General features: G+C 35.1%; 1 protein-coding gene across 6 annotated transcripts in view; it reads right to left on the bottom strand.

Annotated features, from left to right (window-relative positions):
* Nucleotides 1-282: 282 nt before the first annotated feature.
* Nucleotides 283-23,213, bottom strand: part of LOC117399374 (zinc finger transcription factor Trps1-like) — a 128,440-nt gene continuing 105,509 nt past the window's right edge. For 5 of the 6 annotated variants that reach the window (XM_059022378.1, XM_059022377.1, XM_059022379.1 and 2 more), the window contains 2 exons: nucleotides 9,603-9,725; nucleotides 283-4,542 (listed from right to left, as the gene is read on the bottom strand). In XM_059022378.1, coding sequence (XP_058878361.1) covers nucleotides 3,481-4,542; nucleotides 9,603-9,725 — 1,185 coding nt within the window. In that variant the 3' untranslated portion in view covers nucleotides 283-3,480. The remainder of the gene's footprint in view (nucleotides 4,543-9,602; nucleotides 9,726-23,213) is intronic. The other variant, XM_059022381.1, reaches the window with a different exon arrangement.

The following is a 23,213-nucleotide window of genomic DNA, read 5'->3' as shown; positions in this document are numbered from 1 at the left end:
TCACCCCCCCATTTTTTCCCACATTGAAAGTATTGAGTAGGTTGTGTAACAAAGGGAAAAAAATCCCATTTAAATGCATCAAGATTTCAGGTTGTAACAGAACAAACTGTGAAAACGTCCAAAGGGGGTGAATACTTACTATAGGCACTGTATATATATATATATATATATATATATATATATATATATATATATATATATATATATATATATATGGGCTGTCAATTAATCGCAGTTAACTTCTGCGATGAACTTTTTTAAGGCAAGTTAATCTCACTCCTCTGTCTTGACCCTCTTAGCATACCGTAATTAATTTCCTGCGGCACAATTTCAATACACTCCAGTGCATTCCAGGATTGAATGAGTGTAGTCACCGTTTGAATATAAAATTAGTCATGGAACAGCATTATGTAGCAAAGCACTCAAGGACTTGTGAATGGGAAGTTTATTTAAAAAAAAAAAAAGATGGTTACTTGTATCTGCTGTCAAAATGAGTTCCAGTATTACAGAAGTGCATCTAGTCTGCTCTACCACCTGCATGCTAAACATGCTTTCCCTTCTCAAAATACACTTTCTAGTAGTTCTTCTGCTACAGACAACAATTCAGGATCGCTGCAAACCCATGAATCAAGCTAAGTAAGATACTATAACCAGTGCTGTTGCAATGTGGATAGCTAGCTACTGCAGACATGTTAACATTGTAGCTTTGTTTTATTTCAATAACCAAATTTATTTTAAATGATCTTACTTACAGTTATGGAGGATATAATCGTGCATACCAATAATTCATCTCCTGATCATTCGTTTTATCACCAAACTCCTCAAGTCATTATTTAATTACTATAACATTTAAAAAAGCTGTAGTCTGGCCGGGTGCCTGCGGGCTTGCCTGTAAGCTGCCCGAGAGCTGCGTTGTCCTCCGAGCTGTAGCTCTTGGGTGGCTGCATGGTGAGTCTGCAGTGTGAAAAAAAGCAGTCGGCTGACGGCACACGCTTCGGAGGAGAGTGTGTGTTCGTCTTCGCCCTCCCGAGTCAGCGCAGGGGTGGTAGCGGAGAGCTGAGCTTAAAAAAAATAATTGGCCATTCTAAATTGGGAGAAAATAATAGAAATAATTGGCAATGACTATATTTATAAAAAATAAAAATAAAATGTTGTTTGTTATCCAGGTACTCTGACATTTGACCTTAAGGTAAATGATGTGGTGTAAAAATGACTCAGAACTAAAAAAAAAAAAAAAAAACCTTTTATTATTATTATTATTATTATTATTATTATTATTATTATTATTATCATCATCATTATTCAAGTTTAGATGTAACAGACATCTTGCTGACTAAAATAGGTTTTGCATGAAGAAAAAAAATACAACAGAATGTTTAAAAGTCAGCAGAAATGAACATGAACTATGACAACCTAAAACATCTTCAATGGGCTGGAAAGGCAAAAACGTTACATCAGTAAACATTGTAGACGTCTTCATTTATGCACTGTATTTCTGAGCATCAAGATATTTTGTTTAAATGTATGTATAATTATACTGCAGTACCTGTATGTAGCATGCTCATTACAGAGTTACTCTTTTCCTCTGCAGTTACAATGAATATTATCTGAAGTGTAAGCATTTACATATTATTCTTATGATATTCTTACAACCGATCTTATGAAATTTAAATGTTTACTGCAAGAAAATGCATCTGTGGCATAAACAGCACTTATGGCATTGATAAGACAGGTCGTAAACCATGTTTATTATTATCCTAACTACAACGACAGATGTTTTTTTTTTTTCCTAGTAGGAACTGGTTTATAGCCATCCTTGGTTGAACTGTCAAACCCTCCCTCCTGTCAGCCTCGCACTGCAACTAAATTGCCTCTTAATTCTGAAATACTAAACATTTCTAAAATGTTTGTTACATTTATTTTGTTTTAACAAAATACTGTATCTGTCATTGAAACTATAAAGTGTAGCTAATTAAATGTTAAGAAGGCACACGATGAGTTTGTTTAATGGGATAAAGGGGAGTTGGACATAGTCAACACAACTTGGGGTATACAGCACTGTAAGTCTTTTACAGGGAAATAGTTTTGTATTTTAATATCTCTGAGTTTGTAGGATGTATCTTTGTTTGGTAGAAAATGTAGCCCTGATTGTAACATGTTCAAAAATACATGCAGAAAGGCTAAACATGACTTGTGGGGTAAAGATATTTAGTGACTTATAGTATTTAACAGTGAAATCAAAATGGTCTCACTGTTCCTCATACTAAGACTAAGTTAATGCATTATACTGTAATGAGGCAATGAAATGGAAAAGCAGTAAGATATTGGTTCTGTCGAGCCCAGACAGTGCTTATTAAACACACTCTCAAATGTTTCATTGCAAACATAATATTGAGGGAAAAAATAAAATTAGCAAAGATATATACCATTACAAGCTTAACAATACATATTAAGAGCTTAAGATTAAAAAAGTACATTGCTTGGAATGAATAGTGCTATCCTTTTTTGTATTTAGGCATAAAAATATTGGTATTTCCTTCTTATTAAACCATTAAAAACAAACAAACAGATGCATCTATTTTATATTAGCATTTCTCATCTCAATGAAAAAAAAAAATTAAAAACAAAAATGCTGAAATAGGAAAACTTTACTTCATACCTTGTTTGCTACATTTGCAAATGTAAACAGCGATGCAGAGCCAAAATATCGGCTCTCATTCAAATGATGTGAATTCTTTGTTGCATAAGAAAATATTTTATACAATATATCAGGCACCAGTATTATGAAATGTTTAATATTAATAACAATTAGAAAAATACTATTTGATTCTATTTCTTCTCCCAATTATGAAATAAATGGTCGTATCCTAGTGGTGTAGGCAGCAGCTTGTAATGCCTTAAATGTGTTACATAAGAGTTGTTATCTCTGCACAAATAACACTTTGCAACTGAAATAAAAAATACACCTACAGAACTCTTGTTTACCTTCACCAGAAAAAATAACTGCTAAATGGAAAGGTGTCTTTCACTCAGTTCAGTGAATTCCCTGAGGGTTCTTTGCAATGGTAATTTTTAAGAGCCTTGACATTTTTCAGGCTTAAATTGTATTTGCAATGTTACAGTATCCACATTGTACTTTACATCACTTATGGTGAATGTGAATTAATAATAAAAAAGTTATAGGCTTTACTTGTGTCAGATATTGTTTAATTGATTGCAGACTGCCTAGCCTAAGATAACACCCCGTAATAAAATGATAAATGGTTGTGTACCTAGATTTTCCTAAAATAAGATATCCTTAAAAATAAGGTTTTAATTATTTATCGCAGTATGTGTAAATAGCAAATAGCTTTAGCTTTAAAACAAACACCTTTACATATTAAATGTCACTAGTTTGCTATACGTACTGCTAAGACAGTACAAGTTTCTGCTTAGCTTTTAGCAAACATGATTCTTTTTTTGTGCTAAGAAGTGCTATTTTTATTCTTTAGGATTTCCATTCTTCTCTACCTGTGCAATATTTCTATGCAGGCCTCTCTGTATGTGAGTGGTGAAGTCATACTTGTCTGCACACAAGTGATGGCATATGCTGCACTGAAAGGGCCCACTGTCACCATGGCAACTCATATGCAAAGCATACATCACTTCATCAAGAAAGACAATGCCACAGTGAACACACTTTGTTGACAGCTCATCTTGAGTGCTTCTGTCAACCTTTTCAGTTTTTTCGACGTTCACTGGACCCTCGTCCTTTGCATTCATTGGCAAGGTACTCTTCTCGTTGGTGGCTCCATTCATAGTTGGGTCCGGCCTGGAATGTTTAATTGCCAGATCCAAAGGAATGTCATTGTCTGATCCGATGGCTGAAAAATGTGGAGGGAGGCTGAATGTGGGATAAGGCACAAAGCTTTGGCAAGGATTTGGTAAGCCAGGGACATGGCTCAAGTAGTGTGGATTCCCGGGAACAGACATCTTGTACTTAGTCCAGAACCTCAGCCAATCAGCTTCACTCTGCAAGTCATTATGTATAAATGGAAGTCCAAACAGAGGATACTGGTATTTTTCAATTGGGCTTCCTGGTGGAGAATAATTGGCATGTTTTGAGGGTCGCATATATTTTTCAATGGGGCTCCCCCTCTCTGAGCTTCCCTTCCCCTCTGCTGCAGTCGAACCATTTCCAGGATCTCCACTGCTTTCCTGAGGGTTTTTTAAGTGTATGTGCAAAGGCTGCATCCTTTTGTGGATCTCCAAAGTTTGGCTGACTAGTAAGGCCTGCGGAGTGGGTTGGGGCTTGGTTACCGAGCTGTATGCCTCAAGCTTGCTCAAGTTAGTCTGCTGCAGCTCTCGCTGGTGCACTTCTGGTGGATGTTCCTCTGGCCTTCTCTCCAGGGGACTTCCATTCACTTGCTCGTCACTGTTTACCCTCTGCTGCTTGGTCAGCTGCTCCGAAGGAAGTGTGTCAGGGTTAAGGCGCTTTCTGGTGCGTCTTCGGATGATCTGCTCACCATTGTTTTGCTTTATAATGTTCAGGGGCCTTGGAGTCTAGAGAGGAACAGGGCAAAAATAAACAATATTGAAACAAAATCAACAAGTGACAAATTGTCCCCTCCCACCCCCGAAAGTTAATGGTGTTATTCTAATTCCATTTGAGAAAACTGTAAGACACCAACTAAAAGTACATTTGTTTAACATTTCATCCATAGGATGACATATCCTATGACATATTCCCCATAAAACCTGCTGGGTCACTGACCAATAGGAGAAGAGTGCCCCCTACTGCGCCATTTGCTCTACTTCCTGCAGCACCTAGTATCCTTTTGAAGTCTCCAGCAAGTACAGACAAGCACAATCCTACTGTACTACTGTATGCATATTAGGTTCTGTTATCTGAGAAATCCATGGTGTTTCATTTTGATGTAACAAAGAATTGTAGTCAGTAATTTTCCTTATAAAACACTATTTTAGTTGGTCCAGCCTGTTGTACAAACACTGCATTATATATATTAACTTTGAAATAGCCGTTATAAACAAACAATGACAGGCCTTGCGGTTCCCATGAAATATACGCACGCCAGGGTGGTGATTATACACCCAGAAGTGCGTTTACTTCATGGGAACCGCACAGCCCGAAGTAGTTTTATAACACGGCTATTTCAAAGTTAATTGTTGTTTGAGGGCCAAAAAATATTTAAAACGCCTTTTAAATAATAAAAAAATATAAACACTTTTATTATGTGTACAACCACAGTGTTATATAGTCCCAAAGTACAAAACATGTCATTTGTATTTAAGATTTACTTGTTAATAATATACTGCACATTTCTATTTATTGTGAATTTCTGCATTGAAAGCGGCATCTCATAGGTAGAGGACAGAGTACATGCTGGTAAAGTATTTTTTCTGGGCGGAGTTTCTTGAAACTAAGGAAGGAAGTGCAGCTGCAATGGAGGCTGGAGTCGGATTAGAGGTGAGCTTGAGGATAAAATTCATCTCTGTGGTTTTCTGTTTTGTTGTGTTGGAGTCCAGTATCTTAGCAAACTGCTTTCAGATCGATGTCCGGTTATAGACATTATTTCCCTTGATGCCAGCCCGGCTTCTGAAAGTAGGCGCACTGCTGTATTTCTCAAGCAGTGGTTTGTATAGTGTTGCGAGAGACTGGCTTTGTTGCTTAGTTTAGGCATCATTTCACACAGGAAATGTATTCCCATTGGTCCACCGGAGTGCCAGTAGGGTCTAGAGTTCAAGATTTGCTAAGGAGCTCTGAGTGGGTAAAGGTAAAACGCTGTTACATCAGGGTATTTTGAGAAATATATTTTAAAAAACAGTGTTCATAAACTGCAGACTGAATACTGATCGTCTGTTGAACTTGCACTGGCATAAAATTCCCTCAGATTTTTTCTGGACTTATTTCCTTAAAATAAATGCCTGTATTTGTTTTCTTTAAGCTAGTCTTTAAATACATTAACAGCCAATGTTGTAGTCTTTTTAGTATTTTTTCATCTTTGTTTTGTTCTATTTTATTTAGCTGTGCCTCATTTAATCTTATGTGTCTACTGTTGACAGTTTCTGTAGCACTTACTTTTTTCAGGTGGATACTGTCTTTTTAAAGAAAATGGGTGGCATGTCACTCATTTTGTGGCAGTGGTTTTATAGCTAATAAATAAAGTGGCAGTTTGTCATGGAATTTTTATACTGTGTGAAGTGGCTCATTAGTATGCAAGCCGTGCGTATACGCTAAATATTCACACGGTCATGTGATGTTGTTTAATCAATCATATATACACACACACGCTATAAAAACCTTTGTATACGTCTATTTTCTAGGTATTTGTAGGGGGTCCTAAAAAGGGGGGAGTGACTTATACACCAGTGTGACTAATAGGCTTTTTCTTGAAATTGTTGTCTCAAAAAGGGGGAGGGGGCACTTATACACCGGTGCGACTTATACACAGTTTTTTTACGGTATAAGTTTTACATCAATAGCTGATTGGGCACATACATAATGCTATTTACATTTTAAATAGGGAGCAGATAGGTTTGCTGATTGTTTGAGTAGTATTGTTCTTTGGGATAACAAAATACTGAGCTCAAGTCATGTGATTTCATAAAAAATGAGTAGATTAAGAATCTGTATAAACAGCCATTCGAAAAGACATGATTTAATTAACTCAAGAACAGCGAATGATATGACCATGCCCTGCTTGAGTAATGAATATCGCCTGGTTGCTATTGGCATGATTGAAGGTGGCCTGTCTGTGAGAGAAGTTGCCCGGAGAATGAGATGTTCTGTTTCGGCAATCAGCAGACTAGCCCAGAGAAGCCAGGAAACTGTCTCTGTGAGGGACAGGCCACGTCCTGGAAGGCAGAGGGTCACCACATCGGCCCAGGACCATCGCATCCGACTGATCTATCTGTGTAATCGTTTTCAGACTGCAGTGGCTACAGCATGAGAAATTCCAGGAAGAAATAACCCAGACATCAGCAGAATCACTGTAGCTTGCCGTCTGCATGAAAATGATTTGCGTGTTCGGAGGCCATTCAGGGGTAACATGTTGACAGCTGAGAGATGAAATCACTGTCTTCTGTGGGCCAGAGAACATCTGAGATGGCAGCAGAGAGAGTGGTGGAGGGTTTTATTCACCCATGAATGCCGTTTTGCCCTTGACAGACCTGATGGAAGATAGCGTGTGTGGAGACGTCATGGTGAGTGTTATGCTGACTGTTGCGTTGTTCAAGCCAACCGATGGGGCGGTGGAAGTGTGATGATGTGGGGAGGAAGAACACCTTTCGTGCAGATTGAGGGCAACCTTACTGCTCAGAAATGCATTGACAAAGTCAACAGTGTCGATTTCCCAGCAGGTCAATGCAAGACCACACAGTGCTAGGATTACAATTGCAAGACTTCATGAAAACAATGTCGAGGTCTTGCCGTGGCCAGCTTTTTTTCCTGACCTGAGTCCAATAGAACATCTGTGCGACCAAATCGCCAGTGCCATCCACAGGAGACAACTGCGATCTGCCAACCTTCGCCAGCTGGCTGCAGCTGCACAGGAAGTGGCGGAACATCCCACAGCAATCTATCCAGAGGCTGATCAGTTCTATGCGTCAACGCTGCCAGGATTGTGTTAATGCTCAGGGAGATCATACCCGATACTAACTTTATAATGTTTTCATTTTGACAGTGTATCATGTTTCATACTAAAAACGTAGTCTTTGATCTGTATTTTTGTTCACATTTTCTGTGATTTTCAAGATATTTTACGATTAAACATAATGTTTATAAAAGAACCAAATGGCGTTGTCCATTCAAAATGATTATACATGATTAGAATGAACAAGGGCAATTATCTATACAGCTAATAAGAACTGAAAATGTGTTGATTTTGTGTAAGACATTTAAAAAGAAAAAAAGTTTGTAATATTAAACTTTTTTTTAAAACACTTACATTACAACTGGCTGTGGATGTTTGCACAGCTATGTGCTTTGCAGAGAGGTACCCTAGAGTTTTTACAGCTAGGTTAAATATAATGAGGGTTCCAGGTATTGCATAGGAACTGACTAGTATATGGTTAACAAAAATGGCTGAGCCTATTATAAGCAGTTAAAGTCCCATAGATATTTATTGTTGTAATAGGTCCTGGCAAGGTGGGTCCATTAATGGCCCACTACAGTAAGGTTTTATGAGGTGCTATCATGAAATGATTTCTGTACAGCGTATTAAAATTTTTATTAAAAGTATAAAAATCATATTGAATCCTTATTGCCAAGATGTGAGTGGCTGAATGCCAGGTTTCAAATACAACGGATTTAAAAGTGGAATACAGCAATCAATGTTTATCCTTGTGGCCAAAAAGGACATCTGAACTCAATTTTATGGTCACAGGCCAGTTGTCATTCCCTCTCAAAAAATAAGCCTGCTCCCAATATCCCAGGGTAACAACATAATATATATTTGTAAATGGTCTGTGTAATGCTTATCAATTCAATTTATAGAACGTTTCCTGAAATACAAAATAAAATAAAAAAATTTGGTCTGGTATTTTCATTTTTCCATTTTTTCATTTTCAATTTGAAAAATTGAAATTCTGGTGAAAATCACCATAGCTTAGTTTTTTCAGAAATAAACTTGAGTCAGTGGTTCAAAAATGATAGCTCTTTCATTTTTTGTCACTTCTACTAAAATAATGGAAAACCAAACAATGGCATAACTTTGAAATGTTTGCAATTTGTGTAATGAAAAGGTCACAATTGGGATGTACAATTAAACACTGCAGACCTGTAAATGAAAAAAACGGACCATATTTTCATTTTTTCAATTTCAGGAAACATTCTAAAAATGTAATTAATAGCGTTTTGCGGACCGTAAATACATTTTCACAATGGTCTTTAGTTTTGATAGTAAAAATGCATATCTTCAACCTAAGCAATACTTTTTGACCAGTTGAAGTTGGTTTTTATAACTGCTAAAATGTAATTATTTAATTAGTTCAACAGGTCAAATCGCTGAAGATTTTTTGGCTACCACACATCAGGCCACATTTTCAAAGCATTTATTACACAAGTGTTTATAAAATTCAGTTTTCTAAAAGGAGAATGTTAACGGTACAAAAGATGAAACACACACCTTGAGTGTTTAAGACACCTTGCATAATACAACTCAGCTGTCTGATTTGTAAAATGGACAAGTATTTTTCATATTTAAAAAGCTAGGGAGTACATTACAGATGGGGTAAACACTTTGAAAAAGTAGCCCAATGTGTTTATGATGATTTTGAAATGCACCTTTGTTTTTTTCTTTTCTTTATGTAAGTTGATGATAATTTACATTCCAGTAGAGTACAATGCACCAATTCATTACTCACAACAAATAATTAAAAGCAACACGGGTGAGAGATAAGACATTTCCCCTGATGCAGCTTAATGTGTATGCTAATTAACTGCTTCTGACTTTGGGAGTGACCACAGCAAGGAAATTAACTGCAGGCCAGGGAGTGGTACTGACCAAACAACCAGAACTGGATACAGCTGTCCTGTTTGAATAGTTATTTATTTTTCAAAAGACCTTTTTTTCCCCCTGAATAAACCAATCTGTCCTTCCTACCGAGTGCAGCTTCTGATACAGGCCACACGCGTTGCACACATATCCACCGTTTGCATTCTTTCTCCAGAGAGAGGTTTTTGTGGTCAGGCAGTTGGCACAAAACACTCCCGAGCCTCTGCGTCTCTGAAACAAAACAAAAAGGGAAAGAAAGAGAAAAGTCAAAGAGGAGCCATGTGACTTGAGAAGTTAGGACAAATCAGCCCTAGAGTTTTGTCTCCAAAGCTGACAGTGCTGATGGTATAATATTGCATTGCCAATAATAAGGTCAGGTTCAATTGTGATTAACAGAACACAGTTGATTTTCATTATATTTAACCTTAGAGTGATTCATGAGCTTTACAAGATATCAGTGTTTTACAAGGAATGGACTTCACTTTCTTAACTTTCAACTGCATTGTCTGCACTACATCAACAGGCAGACATACTTTCCCTTATTTGTAAAATAGTATATATTTCCTGCACATTTCGTTAGCCATTTAATTTATACACACTTTACAAATGCCATAATTCATATTATTTCCTTTGCGTTAAAGGTTTAATCATTTATGGAAAGCATGTTGAAAACATAATTCCCTGATTTTTCTATCCCCTAATGCAGGGGCTCAAAAACTGTGGGCCGTGCAAGCAATGACATTCTATGTATATATATATATATATATATATATATATATATATATATATATATATATATTAATGAAAAGCAACAATAGAATACTCACGAAGAAGATTCAAATGAAAAAAAAAAGTTTTATTTACAGTGTTACAAGTTTTACAATGTTTTTAATTTGTTATTTTTTTTTTTATAAGAAGTGCTAATAGTGGGCTGAAAAGCTGAAAAGATTGCCCCCCTGACCTAATGACATAATCTTGAAAAGTGTATATTCTTTTATTATTTGACAGAATCCTAGTTCTTATAGAACAGAGTGAAATATTGACGAATGATAACTTTTATGACTCTTTTAGCAGTTAATGACAAATTTGAATACAACTTTATTTAATTGGAATACTGAAATGATCAACGCAATGAGTCATATATGTTAGGCTTTATACAATTTCAGGCAATTTATTTTAACTTTAGACTGTTGTGTAGGAGGGAAGCTTTTGTGCCAGAAAAATACAATGGTTATAATTGTACTCCGATACATTTAGAATGGAAAGCTTTCTGCAGGAATAATTTTGGCTTCAAGGCCAGAGCACTTTCTTGGCAATGAAAGGACATTTGATTCATCGGGTGTTTCACAATGTATTACTAAAAGGTCCTGGTGAGCAGCCAGTTCCCTATAGGGTAATTTTTCCATCCAGATGCAAGTGCTATCGGAGGCCCTCGTCAGCTAAACTAATTATGATCTTGCATTTGCTGATGTCTGCTCACTCTAACATTCGACATCAGCCATTAATCATTGACAGAAGGAAAATGAATGAAATGAAAAGAAATGAGAGACGGTAGCCCGCACGGCCATAAAAATTTGAAATGACTGCAATAATTTAATGAGATTGAGGAAATGTTTTTAGTGAGCTATCAGCAAGTGCAAAGTCAGTCTGACAATTGTCCTTTTCACCCGGGAACATAATAGCATTTTGACTGGTTGTATATCGTTGGGTGATTGAGTAAACTCAAGATTTTCTTCATGAAATTATTTTGTAAATTATGGGTTTTTTTTTTTCAAAAGCCAAGTTCCCTGCAAGAGGCTTTCTTAAATGAAGATTATGTTTATTGCATATTGTACACACCTGTGGTGTGTATACTTCCACTACTGGATGGTCATTTAAACTACAGGGTACTGAATCTGTGAAACAGGCTAGCTGTGAGGTACTTGGGTTTTATACTGACGTTCAGGATAATTATGTTTGTAAACCTACAATTTGTAATCGTGGGGCTGCCACTGTGTAAATGAAAGTGTGGAGGCTGTAGTTTTTACCAGAGGTGTAGAGTTGATGAGAGAACTAGAATTTTTTTTTTTTCCAAAAAGCCTGTGCATTTCAAAGCCTGATCTGGTGTTGCGTACCTTTTGTTTAATTTCTCTGTGCCTAAATGAGGTGACTTTTGTTTGTAAAAAGAAGTGCAGAATATTTTTTTATAATAATATAATAATAAAATGGGGCTGAACAATACTGCCTTGGGTCTGTTAATTCATTGCCACTATAGCCATGCTATCATTTTTCACATGATAAATGGATCCGAAAATCATGTGTACATTTTACAACACTTGCTGGTACAATAAACGTGTATCAAAGAAACCTGGAAGAATTACTGACAAGGGTGTTCTTCAACTAAAAGTAAAAAAAAAAAAAACACCAGTTATAATTTTAAAAGTAAAGTGTAATAATGAATTTGAGTAAAAATCTATTTTTTCATAAATCTGTTTATAACAATTATTTTGCATTTTTGACATGCACTTTTGTTTACTCTTGGGTTTTCACTGTTGATATGATCGGTTCAACAGCAATGCTTTTAGTATTTTTTTATCAGGAAATTAAATGACTAAATTCACATGGAATTGTATAGTGTATTCTGTTAATGCAAGTGAGCTCATAAGTTGTTACTTTTACTTTGTACGCTGTCTTAAGTATTTCCAAAAGTAAATACTGTATCCAGTTAAAAAAAAGTATATTTAGTTGTATGCTTAATAATTAAATAAAACAACTTGGATACTGTGGTTCACAACAGATTCTATGCACTTGGAACTCAGGAATCCTAATTACTTTGCTACAAGTGGTACATTATACAGTATAATCTGTCAATTTAAATTGTATTGTATTTCAACTTGAGAACACAAAACATGAAAAAAATAAACTAAGCTACTCACCTTGAAAAAGATAAATATATAGTGGTTTGAAAATAGTTAAAAGTAACCACATGATATACAAATCGTACAGATAATTAAATATTAGCATAAATTATTTATTAATCATGAACCTGATTTAGACATTAAAGCCACACAAACATATTTATTTCTAAGACATTTATCAGGAATTACATATGACTGTGTTTGAACAAATATTACAGTGACCCCTTTCAAATGGAATTAACACAAACCTATGGAAAAGGGAAATTGATGCCAAGGCTAGGTCATTATCACAGATATGAGAGGAGGTTGCGACAACTTGATAAGTCATTCAGGGTGGTTTTAGTTTTTAGGAAAAATTATATTGTTATTGAGTTAAACACGGAATACATTTTCAAAAAATATTCAGATTTATGTGAAATCCGATGCACTCGCTGACTGAAACTGAAAAAAGTGTTTTGTTTTTGCAACACAAAGACTTAATTGAAATTGATGGCAATAAAATGATCTACTTGACAAAGGCTGTGAAGAAAAGTCAGCCAAAATAAATGTTTTTTTTTCATAAGGATACAGTGAAAATTATAGAGAGGGTGGAGGTTAAAAAAATAATAAATAAACATTCATCTGTTTTTAAATATCAGCAAATCATTTGAGCTGTTTTGTTCTGCTTCTAACTGTAAATATGAATTACTTTAAACTATTTTTGTTGGCTGCATATTTGATGTTAAAATAGCTCAGTGACAGAAATTCAAAGTGGCAGTCCATAAAAACATAATTAAATACTTTTGTGTAAATAGCATGCATTACATACAGACCTTACTAATACTGAATCATGGTATGTCTGAAAGTCTGTTATCATATTAAGAAAAAAAGAAGAAAAAAAAAATATATATATATGAATAATGGAAAAAATGGTTTGGAATGTATTGCTCTGTGAGTAATGAGGAGAACAATACATTCCAAACCAAGTGAGAATTGAGTGGTGGGTTTGTGATGTGGACTGATATCCACAGAGCACTATGTTGAGACCACAGAACTCCTTTCCTTGTGTTATATTGAAACCTGGAGTTCAAAAGCAGGAAAATGAATTTGCTCGCTGCACCACCAAGACCCAGCAATAACAGATTGTAAGCGCTGAGTGCAAAGCCACTTAAGTAGATTTAAAATGGGGCCACGTCAAGGCAGGAGAAAAGGAATATTAAATTTCCTCTTGTTTGTTTTAGAAAAGGGTTATTTTACAAGAAAACTTAAAATTATGAGTTTCCTTAGGAATAATGATGTAATTTAGATACAAATGATGGTCTATTCAGGGGGGAAATATTTCTTCAATCAGTTCAAGTGTCAATTACACAGGAAAGCAATGTAATAGGCTGTCCCTGTCAAACAGCTCACGTACCCGACTTCCTTTTCAATTACCAACGTGTCTGCATTGCCATCTGTAAAAACGAATGCATACCTTATGCTGCCAGTTTCTGCTTTTGCAGCTCCATAAAAGTAGCTGGTTGCAGCTGCTCAAGAAAGAAAGCTCCGATTGTCTTTGTTTTCCCTAAGTGCAGCCCCATTTTTCTCCCTACCATGCACATGTCAATTGAAGGTAATGTATTATCTTTGCCAAGGTGTAGCTTCAGCAATAGTGGGCCCTGTTATTTTCTTGACCTGATTTAGTTTATCATTTTAGCTTTTCTATCTCAAATGCTGGTATCTAAGCCTAGCATAATACATTAACCCCAAGCATATTTCATAACCATTGGATAGGTAATCATATTTTTAATCACTGTTTTTCTCAGATCTGGATACCTACTTGCCAGTAAATGTCCCTGACAGCTACACAAATACAGATTATTAGAAAGGTACAGTAATACAGTAACTTAACTTTAAAACATGAAAGTGGAGCCGTATATACATCAATAAAATATAATTACATTTTTTAAGCTAGTCGGAAATGTAATAGGGGATTATTTAAAAAGCTGGTATTAACTGCTTTATCATGCTTTAGAGATTCCTAAGAATATGTAAATACTTCTGTATACATTCAGGCTGATGGGGATTTCTATCTACATACTCTCACTTGCAAAGATTAAGCATCCCAGTTAATTATAACTATGATATAATTACCTCAATTTCTTTAATAAGGGCTTTGCCAGGTCTACATACAGTAAATCCTCACATTTTATCTTCAATTCCCATGTGAAAGAGGAAGTATTCACATTTAATAAAAACAAACAGAATGGTAGGGTCCCCAGACAGCAGAAAACTGTATAGTTTAAGGTCCATTACCATGGGCTGACTTATTTTGTTGTATCATGCTAACAAGTTTGCTGTCTATAGGGAGGCCTGTTGCTTGAATACTATGCACAAAGAGATTACCTGAGTATCTTTAGTTCATTAAAAAACAAGCAAGAAAAATGAAATCAAACAATAAACCTTAATGCTAAACAGCTGCCTTTAGCACTGCATTTTATCACACTGAAAGGTATGACTAAGAATTAGCTCTCCATTTACCCTCAGGTCAGGAATAATATTTAAGGGCAAAATGCAAATCTGCCTCAGTAATAATTAGCATTCTAAAAGAAGAGACCCTGAAATTCTCGAACATAATTATACATAGAGAAAATAAAATATTGTTCTTATAGTTGTACCGACAGACTGGAGAATTGCAAACGTAATACCAATTCACAAAAAGGGAGACAAAACCGAACCAGGTAACTACAGACCAATTAGCCTGACTTCTATTATATGTAAACTTATGGAAACTATAATAAGATCCATAATGGAAAATTACCTATATAGTACCAGTATCCTGGGAGACAGTCAGCATGGTTTTAGGAAAGGGAGATCACGTCTAACTAACCTGCTTGATTTTTTTGAGGATGCAACATCGACAATGGATAATTGCAAAGCATATGACATGGTTTATTTAGATTTCCAGAATGCTTTTGACAAAGTCCTGCATAAAAGAGTAATTCTCAAATTGAACGCAGTAGGGATTCAAGGAAATGCATTCACATGGATTAGGGTGTGGTTAACATGTAAAAAACAGAAAGTACTGATTTGAGGAGAAACCTCAAAATGGAGCAAGGTAACCAATGGTGTACCACAGGGATCAGTATTAGGTCCTCTGCTATTCCTAATCTACATTAATGTTTTAGATTCTGGTATAGTAAGCACAATTGTTACACACAAGTTCTCAATTAAAGCAAATTTTCATATCTTTAAAATTTCACAGTAAACACAGCTAACACGTTTCTACGCATAGGTCTTCTTCAGAGCATAAAGCAAACATAGCTACTGAATTTGTTGACTAAAGCTATGTTTGCTGTGACTCAATTACTTTTATATATAATTAGCCATTTATACACTTGGGTTTTTACTGGAGCAATCTAGGTAAAGCACCTTGCTCAAGGGTACAGTAACAGTGTCTCCCACCTGGGATTCAACCAACGACCCTCCGGTCAAGAGTCCAGAGCCCTAACCACTACTCCACACTGCTGCCCTATATGATGTATATGATGTGAAACTAAAGATATAAAATAAAGACTGCTGACTGTGTGTATGCATTATATATATATATATATATATATATATATATATATATATATATATATATATATAAACAAACATTTCCATTAAAAAATAGTACCGTTTTGTAATCTGGGGGCACACTAGTATTAAATAAATAAACAATTGTTTAATTATCTACAGGGATATAAGGTGCACCCCTGCTGACAATTCCAATCACATAAATCCTCCATCAACATTTTTTATTCAGATACCAAGGCTGTGGTGGCCTTCACAACACATCTGGTTACAATTCTGTGCATATTAAACCATCAAGTCCTATCTAAAATAGTTTATCCCGGATTTATTTAAACCAAACCTGTTTTTTTCTGTTTTACAGTATATAGTGCTCTGCACGTATAATTCAGTTTGTAATAATAATAATAAAAGTCAGGAAAAGTACCAAGCAGGTGTGTGTATTTATTGAATCTGTTGACTAAAGTAAAGCAGATTAGAAAATTTAGTAAACATAAATGCTGCCATAACGTGGTAATATATTATAAATATTACAAATGTAGAAATCAGTAATAATTATACCATAAAATATGTGAGATTTCAAGTGGGTATTTATCATTTTCAGTGATCACTGCAAAAGGAGAAGCAGATTAACAAAAGTAATAACCTACCAATTCGTTGACACAAACTGGAACTTCTTTAAACGTTTACTATGGTAAAAAAAATAGCACTCCTATATATACTTAATCAAAAAAGACAAATACATAGTCGGTGACAACTGAAATCAGCATACAGCCTCCTGCTACCTCCAGGTAAACTACACACACTGAACAGTTTAGTGTGCAAATTCCCGCTTTGTTAGAGAAACAGTCACTTTTCAAGGACACAAATCTGGAGCACTTCTAACCTACACTACTGAAGAAGGGGTTTTAGTTGAGATTCAGTGAATTTTGTAATAGGACAGTGTGAACATTTTCTCATTTAAAATATTTCAAAAATAAAGGTTAGAAGTATTGTTCGGTTATGATACTGTAGTATGTGAAAACCACAGCACAAAATCACTGAAAAAACCTGACAACTTTCCTTTATTACAATCAAACTATCATAGTTCAGATATACACATTGTGCTTATTAGTTGCTTCACCAGCCTTGTTAGATTATTTCTGCCCAATCAATCACTTTAGTTTGAACTGGGCTAATAAAATAAATGTGTATATATATATATATATATATATATATATATATATATATATATATATATATATATATATATATATATATGAATCAGTCCTTAGAAACTCTGGCATGTGATTGGTTAAAACCTCATCACATGACCAAAAATAGATCCAACTAGTGCCTCCATGATGGTGCTTTCGGTCAATATTTATTTATTTTACAAACTGCCTCAAATTACGTTATCATGCTGAACGTGCTTCCGTTGTTCACACAGCAAAGGAAAATGGCGGTCAAACCTGCATCGCTGGACAGCGATTGTTTTACGTTATAGAAAATGAATTACAAAATAAACTATACAAAACAAAGATGCTGCAAACACTAACATTGTCATAAAAACTTTGCTTTCAGTGTTTTCTGCTATTTTAACCCTTAGCTGTCCATTTATTCAGCACATCTCAGGTGCGTCAAGTCCAATTTATTTTCACACGCGCAGTTTATTTTAGACGCACTGTTTAAAAGTATTTTTTTTCACAGTAAAACAGGTTTAAAAGGCACTGCATATCAAAAGGACACTCAGTACTGCATCTCCAGCCCTGCCCCACCCCTTGTTCGCTGTATTTTCACATACCTCTTCATAGTAGTGCATACCGATAAATCATCTCCTGATCACTCGTTTTATCACCAAACTCCTCAATAATGTGATCCAAGTCATTATTTTATTACTATAACATCTAAAAAAGCTCTGCAAATGTCTGTAATATTCTGAGCGCTGGATGCAGAAGCAGCTATCTTGTTTGTTTATGTCCGTATTATCTATGTGGTGCCGGGGCTATCTGGATTCATGAGATACGGTATAAAGCTGCTAATCAAAATAAATCTATTTTTTATTGATCTTCATTGAACAGAAACAAAAGCTTCACGCAGATTGTTTTAAATTCGCTGGACGTATCATGGCCTCCCATTAAGAGGCGCTCCGCAGACTCTGTGTAGAGACAATTCAATCTAAAATGACAACATATTAAAACAAACAAACACTGCAGTTTGTGGGTTGCTGAGTTTGTAGTTCCTTGTGTTTTTTGTTTCACTTTGGGTGATGAACTATTTGGGAGATGTTTTGGTGTTGTAGCCTCACTACCAGTGTCGTCCTTTTAAGGACTAAAACAACAGCTGTGCGCCACTGTTTAGATCAATTGAATAGATCCCAATGTCTATATAACGTTTTTCACAGAGGCACCATTCAATGCTATATTAAAGGTGTCCTTCCCTTATGGGTAACAAAATTGAATTAACATGTTTCCCTGAGGGCTTAATTTTTTTACCCTATTCCTGTTGGGTAATGTTTTCAATTATTCATAATGCAATGGGTTGGTTATTTAAGGCAAATATTTATGTCAGAGTAGGTCTGACATTTATTATTGGTGTTAACACAGTATTTGTGTTTGGCAAATATCTTCATCCATCATTTAACAAAATGTCCCCTTTTAAAAAATGCATCCCAGTTAGCTTGCCAGATAAAGACTTTGGCAATCCTTGTTTAAGTTGCATTCTTTGGTGAGAGGAATGCAGAGTTTGGAAAGTCATGAAAATAATATACAATGCATACAATGTATGATTTCCCAGGCATTTCTCTTCTGGGTAGAAAAAAGGGTTATAAAACACTGCCTGTCTACAACCTATGATTTATTACTCATTTGTCTACAGAAACAAAATGCTTTTCTGAACTATATCAGCAAAACTCTAGAAAACAGCCAAAAGGTATATTGCAACAGTATTTTGCTTAATAGAGTCTAGCTTGTGAATGTACTGTGAAAAGGGGGACAAGGAGATATATCAATACCACAACTCCTAAAGGAAACCACACAGCTCTAAAAAATATAACTACCTAGGCTTTTTTATGTTATCCTGCGATTTTGAGTCCCAAATGAAGAAAGAAAATAAGGATTAAATATATATTAAAATATATATATTAAATATAAATATATTATTAAATATATATATTAAAAAAAAAAAACATTTATTAATACTATGTGGCTTGCTAACATGCTTTCCAAAATATTTTCAACCATTACATGACACTGGCTGACAGTGTTCAAATACTAATAACCTAAGCAGGGTGACAAGAAAAAATGTAAAGTGTAAATACTGTACTGCAATAGAATGTATAGTTTTGGACACTTAAACAAGTTTTGGTCACTTAAACACATACAATATGTCATACAATATTGTGTTTTGAATTTAAACAGCTGTGGTGGGTCCAAATGTAATGCATCTCAGGGCCAATTAACCTACCCACTGATCCCAACTAAAGTCAACCCTTTTAAATCCTAGAACAGCTTTCCTACAATAGCAGCACTGTGCCTGATAGCTCTTTAATAATCACTACAAGATGGAGATAAAGATGCTGGGCTGTCAGACGTTTAAGGAATCCACCAGGCAGGCATTCTTCTGTCTAATGAGTTTAAAAGAGACTTCAGGTCCTCTTCACAAAGATTTAACTTTGTTTGTTTGATAATTTTATTATGAAATGTTAACAGTAAACAAGTAACAACCAAGACATTATGAATATGAATAAAGCACTTATGTACGGTATAAACACATACAAAGTAAAGCTTCACTGCATTAGAGCCCGGTACACACAGCCCAATGTGATCCATTGCGACGCGATTTTTCAGCCTCATCGGGCAGTGTATTATGCTTTGCGATGTGATTATGCAGGCTCGGACGATCAATTTCAGTCGGCTCACAAAGTTTAAACATGTTTAATATTTTGCGATTCGAGTCACTTGCATCGACTAGTGTTTTACACCCGCTCGCAAGTCTCAAAGTCAGCAACCAATGAGTTCACTGCGTTAGGTCACATGACTGGAGACATTCATGTATTCTGTCTTTCTCCATCAAATATTATATAATATATATATATATATATATATATATATATATATATATATATATATATCTATCTATATATATATATATATATATATATATATATAGATATATATATATATATATATATATATATATATATATATATATATATATATATATAGATATATATATATATATATATATATAGCTTTCAAGTTGTGGGAGAAAGCTGTAACTATTGAATTTGGGTAATCGGGATATGCAAATGTCTGCACACAAGAGCCAATCAAATCGCATAATAGTCGCCAAAAGGCTTCTACATTCTGTACTGTACTCCGACTTGTGAAAAACTCAGGAGCTTTTCACTAGTTGGATTACAGTTATGCTACACTGATGAGCCCAAAACAGTGCAAAACATGTATGCAGTTGCTGTACTCTGACTTTTAAAACACTGTGAATGTAGAAGCCTTTTGGCGACATTCATGCAATTTGAGTGGCTCTCGTAATGCTAAAATTTGTATATTCCGATTACCCATTATTGTTTACAAAAGATGATGTTACATATATAAAGCTATACGTACACACACACACACACACACACACACACACACACACACACACATATATATATATATATATACACACCAACCTTCAAGCAGTTCTCAGGAAGAAAGTTTGTTTGTATCTCCTGTGTACTTTCTTACTGCTCTGCTTCCTCCTCTGTGCTCTACAAGGCTCCCAATTCCAGTAATACATTTAAAAGCAAGTCGCATTAATTAAGCAACAGAACCCAAAGAAAACAACTTTACTGCCTTATGCAGTTAAATCTAACATAACGAGAAGGGCCTTACCAGACGGTAAAGCTGTCTTATGAGTGTTCTATTGCTAATAGAAAATGGTTGCATTAAAAAAGAAAAAAAATTCTGTTTGTTTTTATTTTTATTATTTTTTATTTTATGCAACACTAGTTTTAGTTGGGAAAAAAAAGTATTCCATGAGTAATGCAGTTTTTTGGAATTCTATTTGTGGTCTGGCAGCCTTCAGGCTTCATTATTCCAGTTGAAATGGTCAATTCTGAGGCCTTTAAAATATTAAAATTGAGTCCTTCTGTATTTTTTCTAAATTTTTTCGGGATTGTTAAATCTCAGGGTTGCGTGTGCTGTATCTTTAAATTACAACTGGTGGATGATGTCACGTTGTGGATATTTCCAAAAGCCTATATATTAACTTAATGTATCAGCAAAAGTACAAAAAAAGTTGTAGTAATTAAAAATATCTAGTAGACCCCATGTGTTAATGCTGATCATGCTGTTTACTTGTTCACAGTGTGTTTAGTCTCCTGTTTGAGAAGAGAGCACAGTGCCTGTGCTGGTGTTATGATGTGTGGGAATAAAACTGCTGAAAGGTGTAATCGAGTTGTTTAATCTCTGCAACTTGTCATTGAAATCGGAGACTAGTTGCTATTGCGGTTGTGGTTACTATATTGCATCTGCCAGCAAACACTGTTCTCAATTTTTTTAAACTTAATTTGCTATACTAAAATTACAGATAGATTGAACGTATAGGACAGCGAAGAAGCAAACTTTAGTCTGTATTGAAAGACAACATTCAGGGCATGGAACAGAAAAAAGGTAAATGGCATAAATGAATACTGTATGTATGTATTTTCTGATTAAACATAGTTTGAAAGATAACATTCTATGTACTTTACCAGAGATTAGGGACCTCATATAGACCTATCAGGTTAAAGGAAATCTCCTATCCATTTTTTAATTCTCCTTAGACTTTTTTCTTAATGTTTGACGGTGTCTGCAGTTATTCTAAGTGGTTCTGAGTTCTGTGGCTCTAAAATTCAGTTATTATCTATTTCTTTAAAACTATATCAGGACTGAACAGCCTTTCTCATTCCATTTGAATCACGTGACAATGTGGCCTTTACACTTTGCCAGCCCAACTTTCTCTCTGTGCCTGGAGTAAGAAGTTGAATTTGTCACATGGTTTGATTTGAATAGAATGAGGAAGTCCAGGCACAGAATTCTCCAGAAAAGCTCAAATCCAGGCAAATTTAGGATTTAGAGAAAAAAACAGATACCCTGTATCACGCAGAATGCTTAAAAGAGGGATATTTTATCATATGTTATTTGTCCATTGCATAACCTACAACAGCTGTACCGTTCACTGAGCACAACGTCTATCTTCTAACACAGTCCCCAGCCGTGAACCCTTTTTAAATCTCCATGCTGTATATTATGTCACGTTCTATCTGGAGATTAGATCTGATTATACTACAATTTTGCACAGGCAAAATAAATTCAATAAATTGGTAGTGTTTAAAACCTAAATAAGAAGTCTGCCCCTTGTAAAAATTCGAATAACCTACTGAATGGATACACAGAAACATTTCAGAGCTGATCTGTATGATTTACAAGTTAAATTACAGCAGCATATCTACTACATACATTGGCTGTTGAGGTCAAGCAGCAAAGCCTGCAGATACACTGATCAAACATAGGCAGATGCAAAGTCTATATTATTGGGCATGTGGACATATGGTATAGCTATTACTTTTCAAAAGTAAATTCTGTTATCCATGTTGGGCCATTCTACCATGCAATAAAGTATTATAAAAATATATAAAAAAATGATAGTACACAGCAGACAATGATTAAAATGAAATACTGTACCACTAGAATACAAATTAAACTCATCAAAGCATACAGTAAACTGCAAAATAAAAGTTAATCTTATAAAGTGTAAGGGCTCAGCCACTAGACATAACAGATACAACCAAACAGATAAAGGTGAGAATAGCGCAATGTATTAGGAGATAGACAGCCTAGCACAAGCCTAAGGGTCAGTAAGGAGAAAATAAATGCAAGAAAAAAGTCCCTGAAACTGACAGAAGATATCAGAAGCCACACAGCTCAGTAGCTGTTAAAATGACATGAAATGTCCTTGAAGAAATCTCCAAACAAATACAAAGGACAAGAAAACAGAAAGAAACGGTATACCTGCACTCAAGCTTAAACCCTTTTCCCCCATGCATCACTACAGTATGACTTGATCTTCCGCTCTCCGGTCTCGATGCTTGAAAAAACTTGCTGACTGAACAAAAAAAAGATAACATTGACAGCTGATTTATGTTCTGATATTAAACATTTTAATGTTAGTCTCTCAAAACTATCAGCCAGCTAGTTTATTAATGTGCAATGTCCAACCCTTTAAAAAAGACCCAGAGGGGCAAATCTAATTTGCTGTTAAAAAGTGT

This window comes from Acipenser ruthenus, chromosome 4 (genome assembly GCF_902713425.1).
Source record: "Acipenser ruthenus chromosome 4, fAciRut3.2 maternal haplotype, whole genome shotgun sequence".
Lineage (NCBI taxonomy): Eukaryota > Metazoa > Chordata > Actinopteri > Acipenseriformes > Acipenseridae > Acipenser > Acipenser ruthenus.
This window is presented reverse-complemented; position numbering and strand designations above follow the sequence as displayed.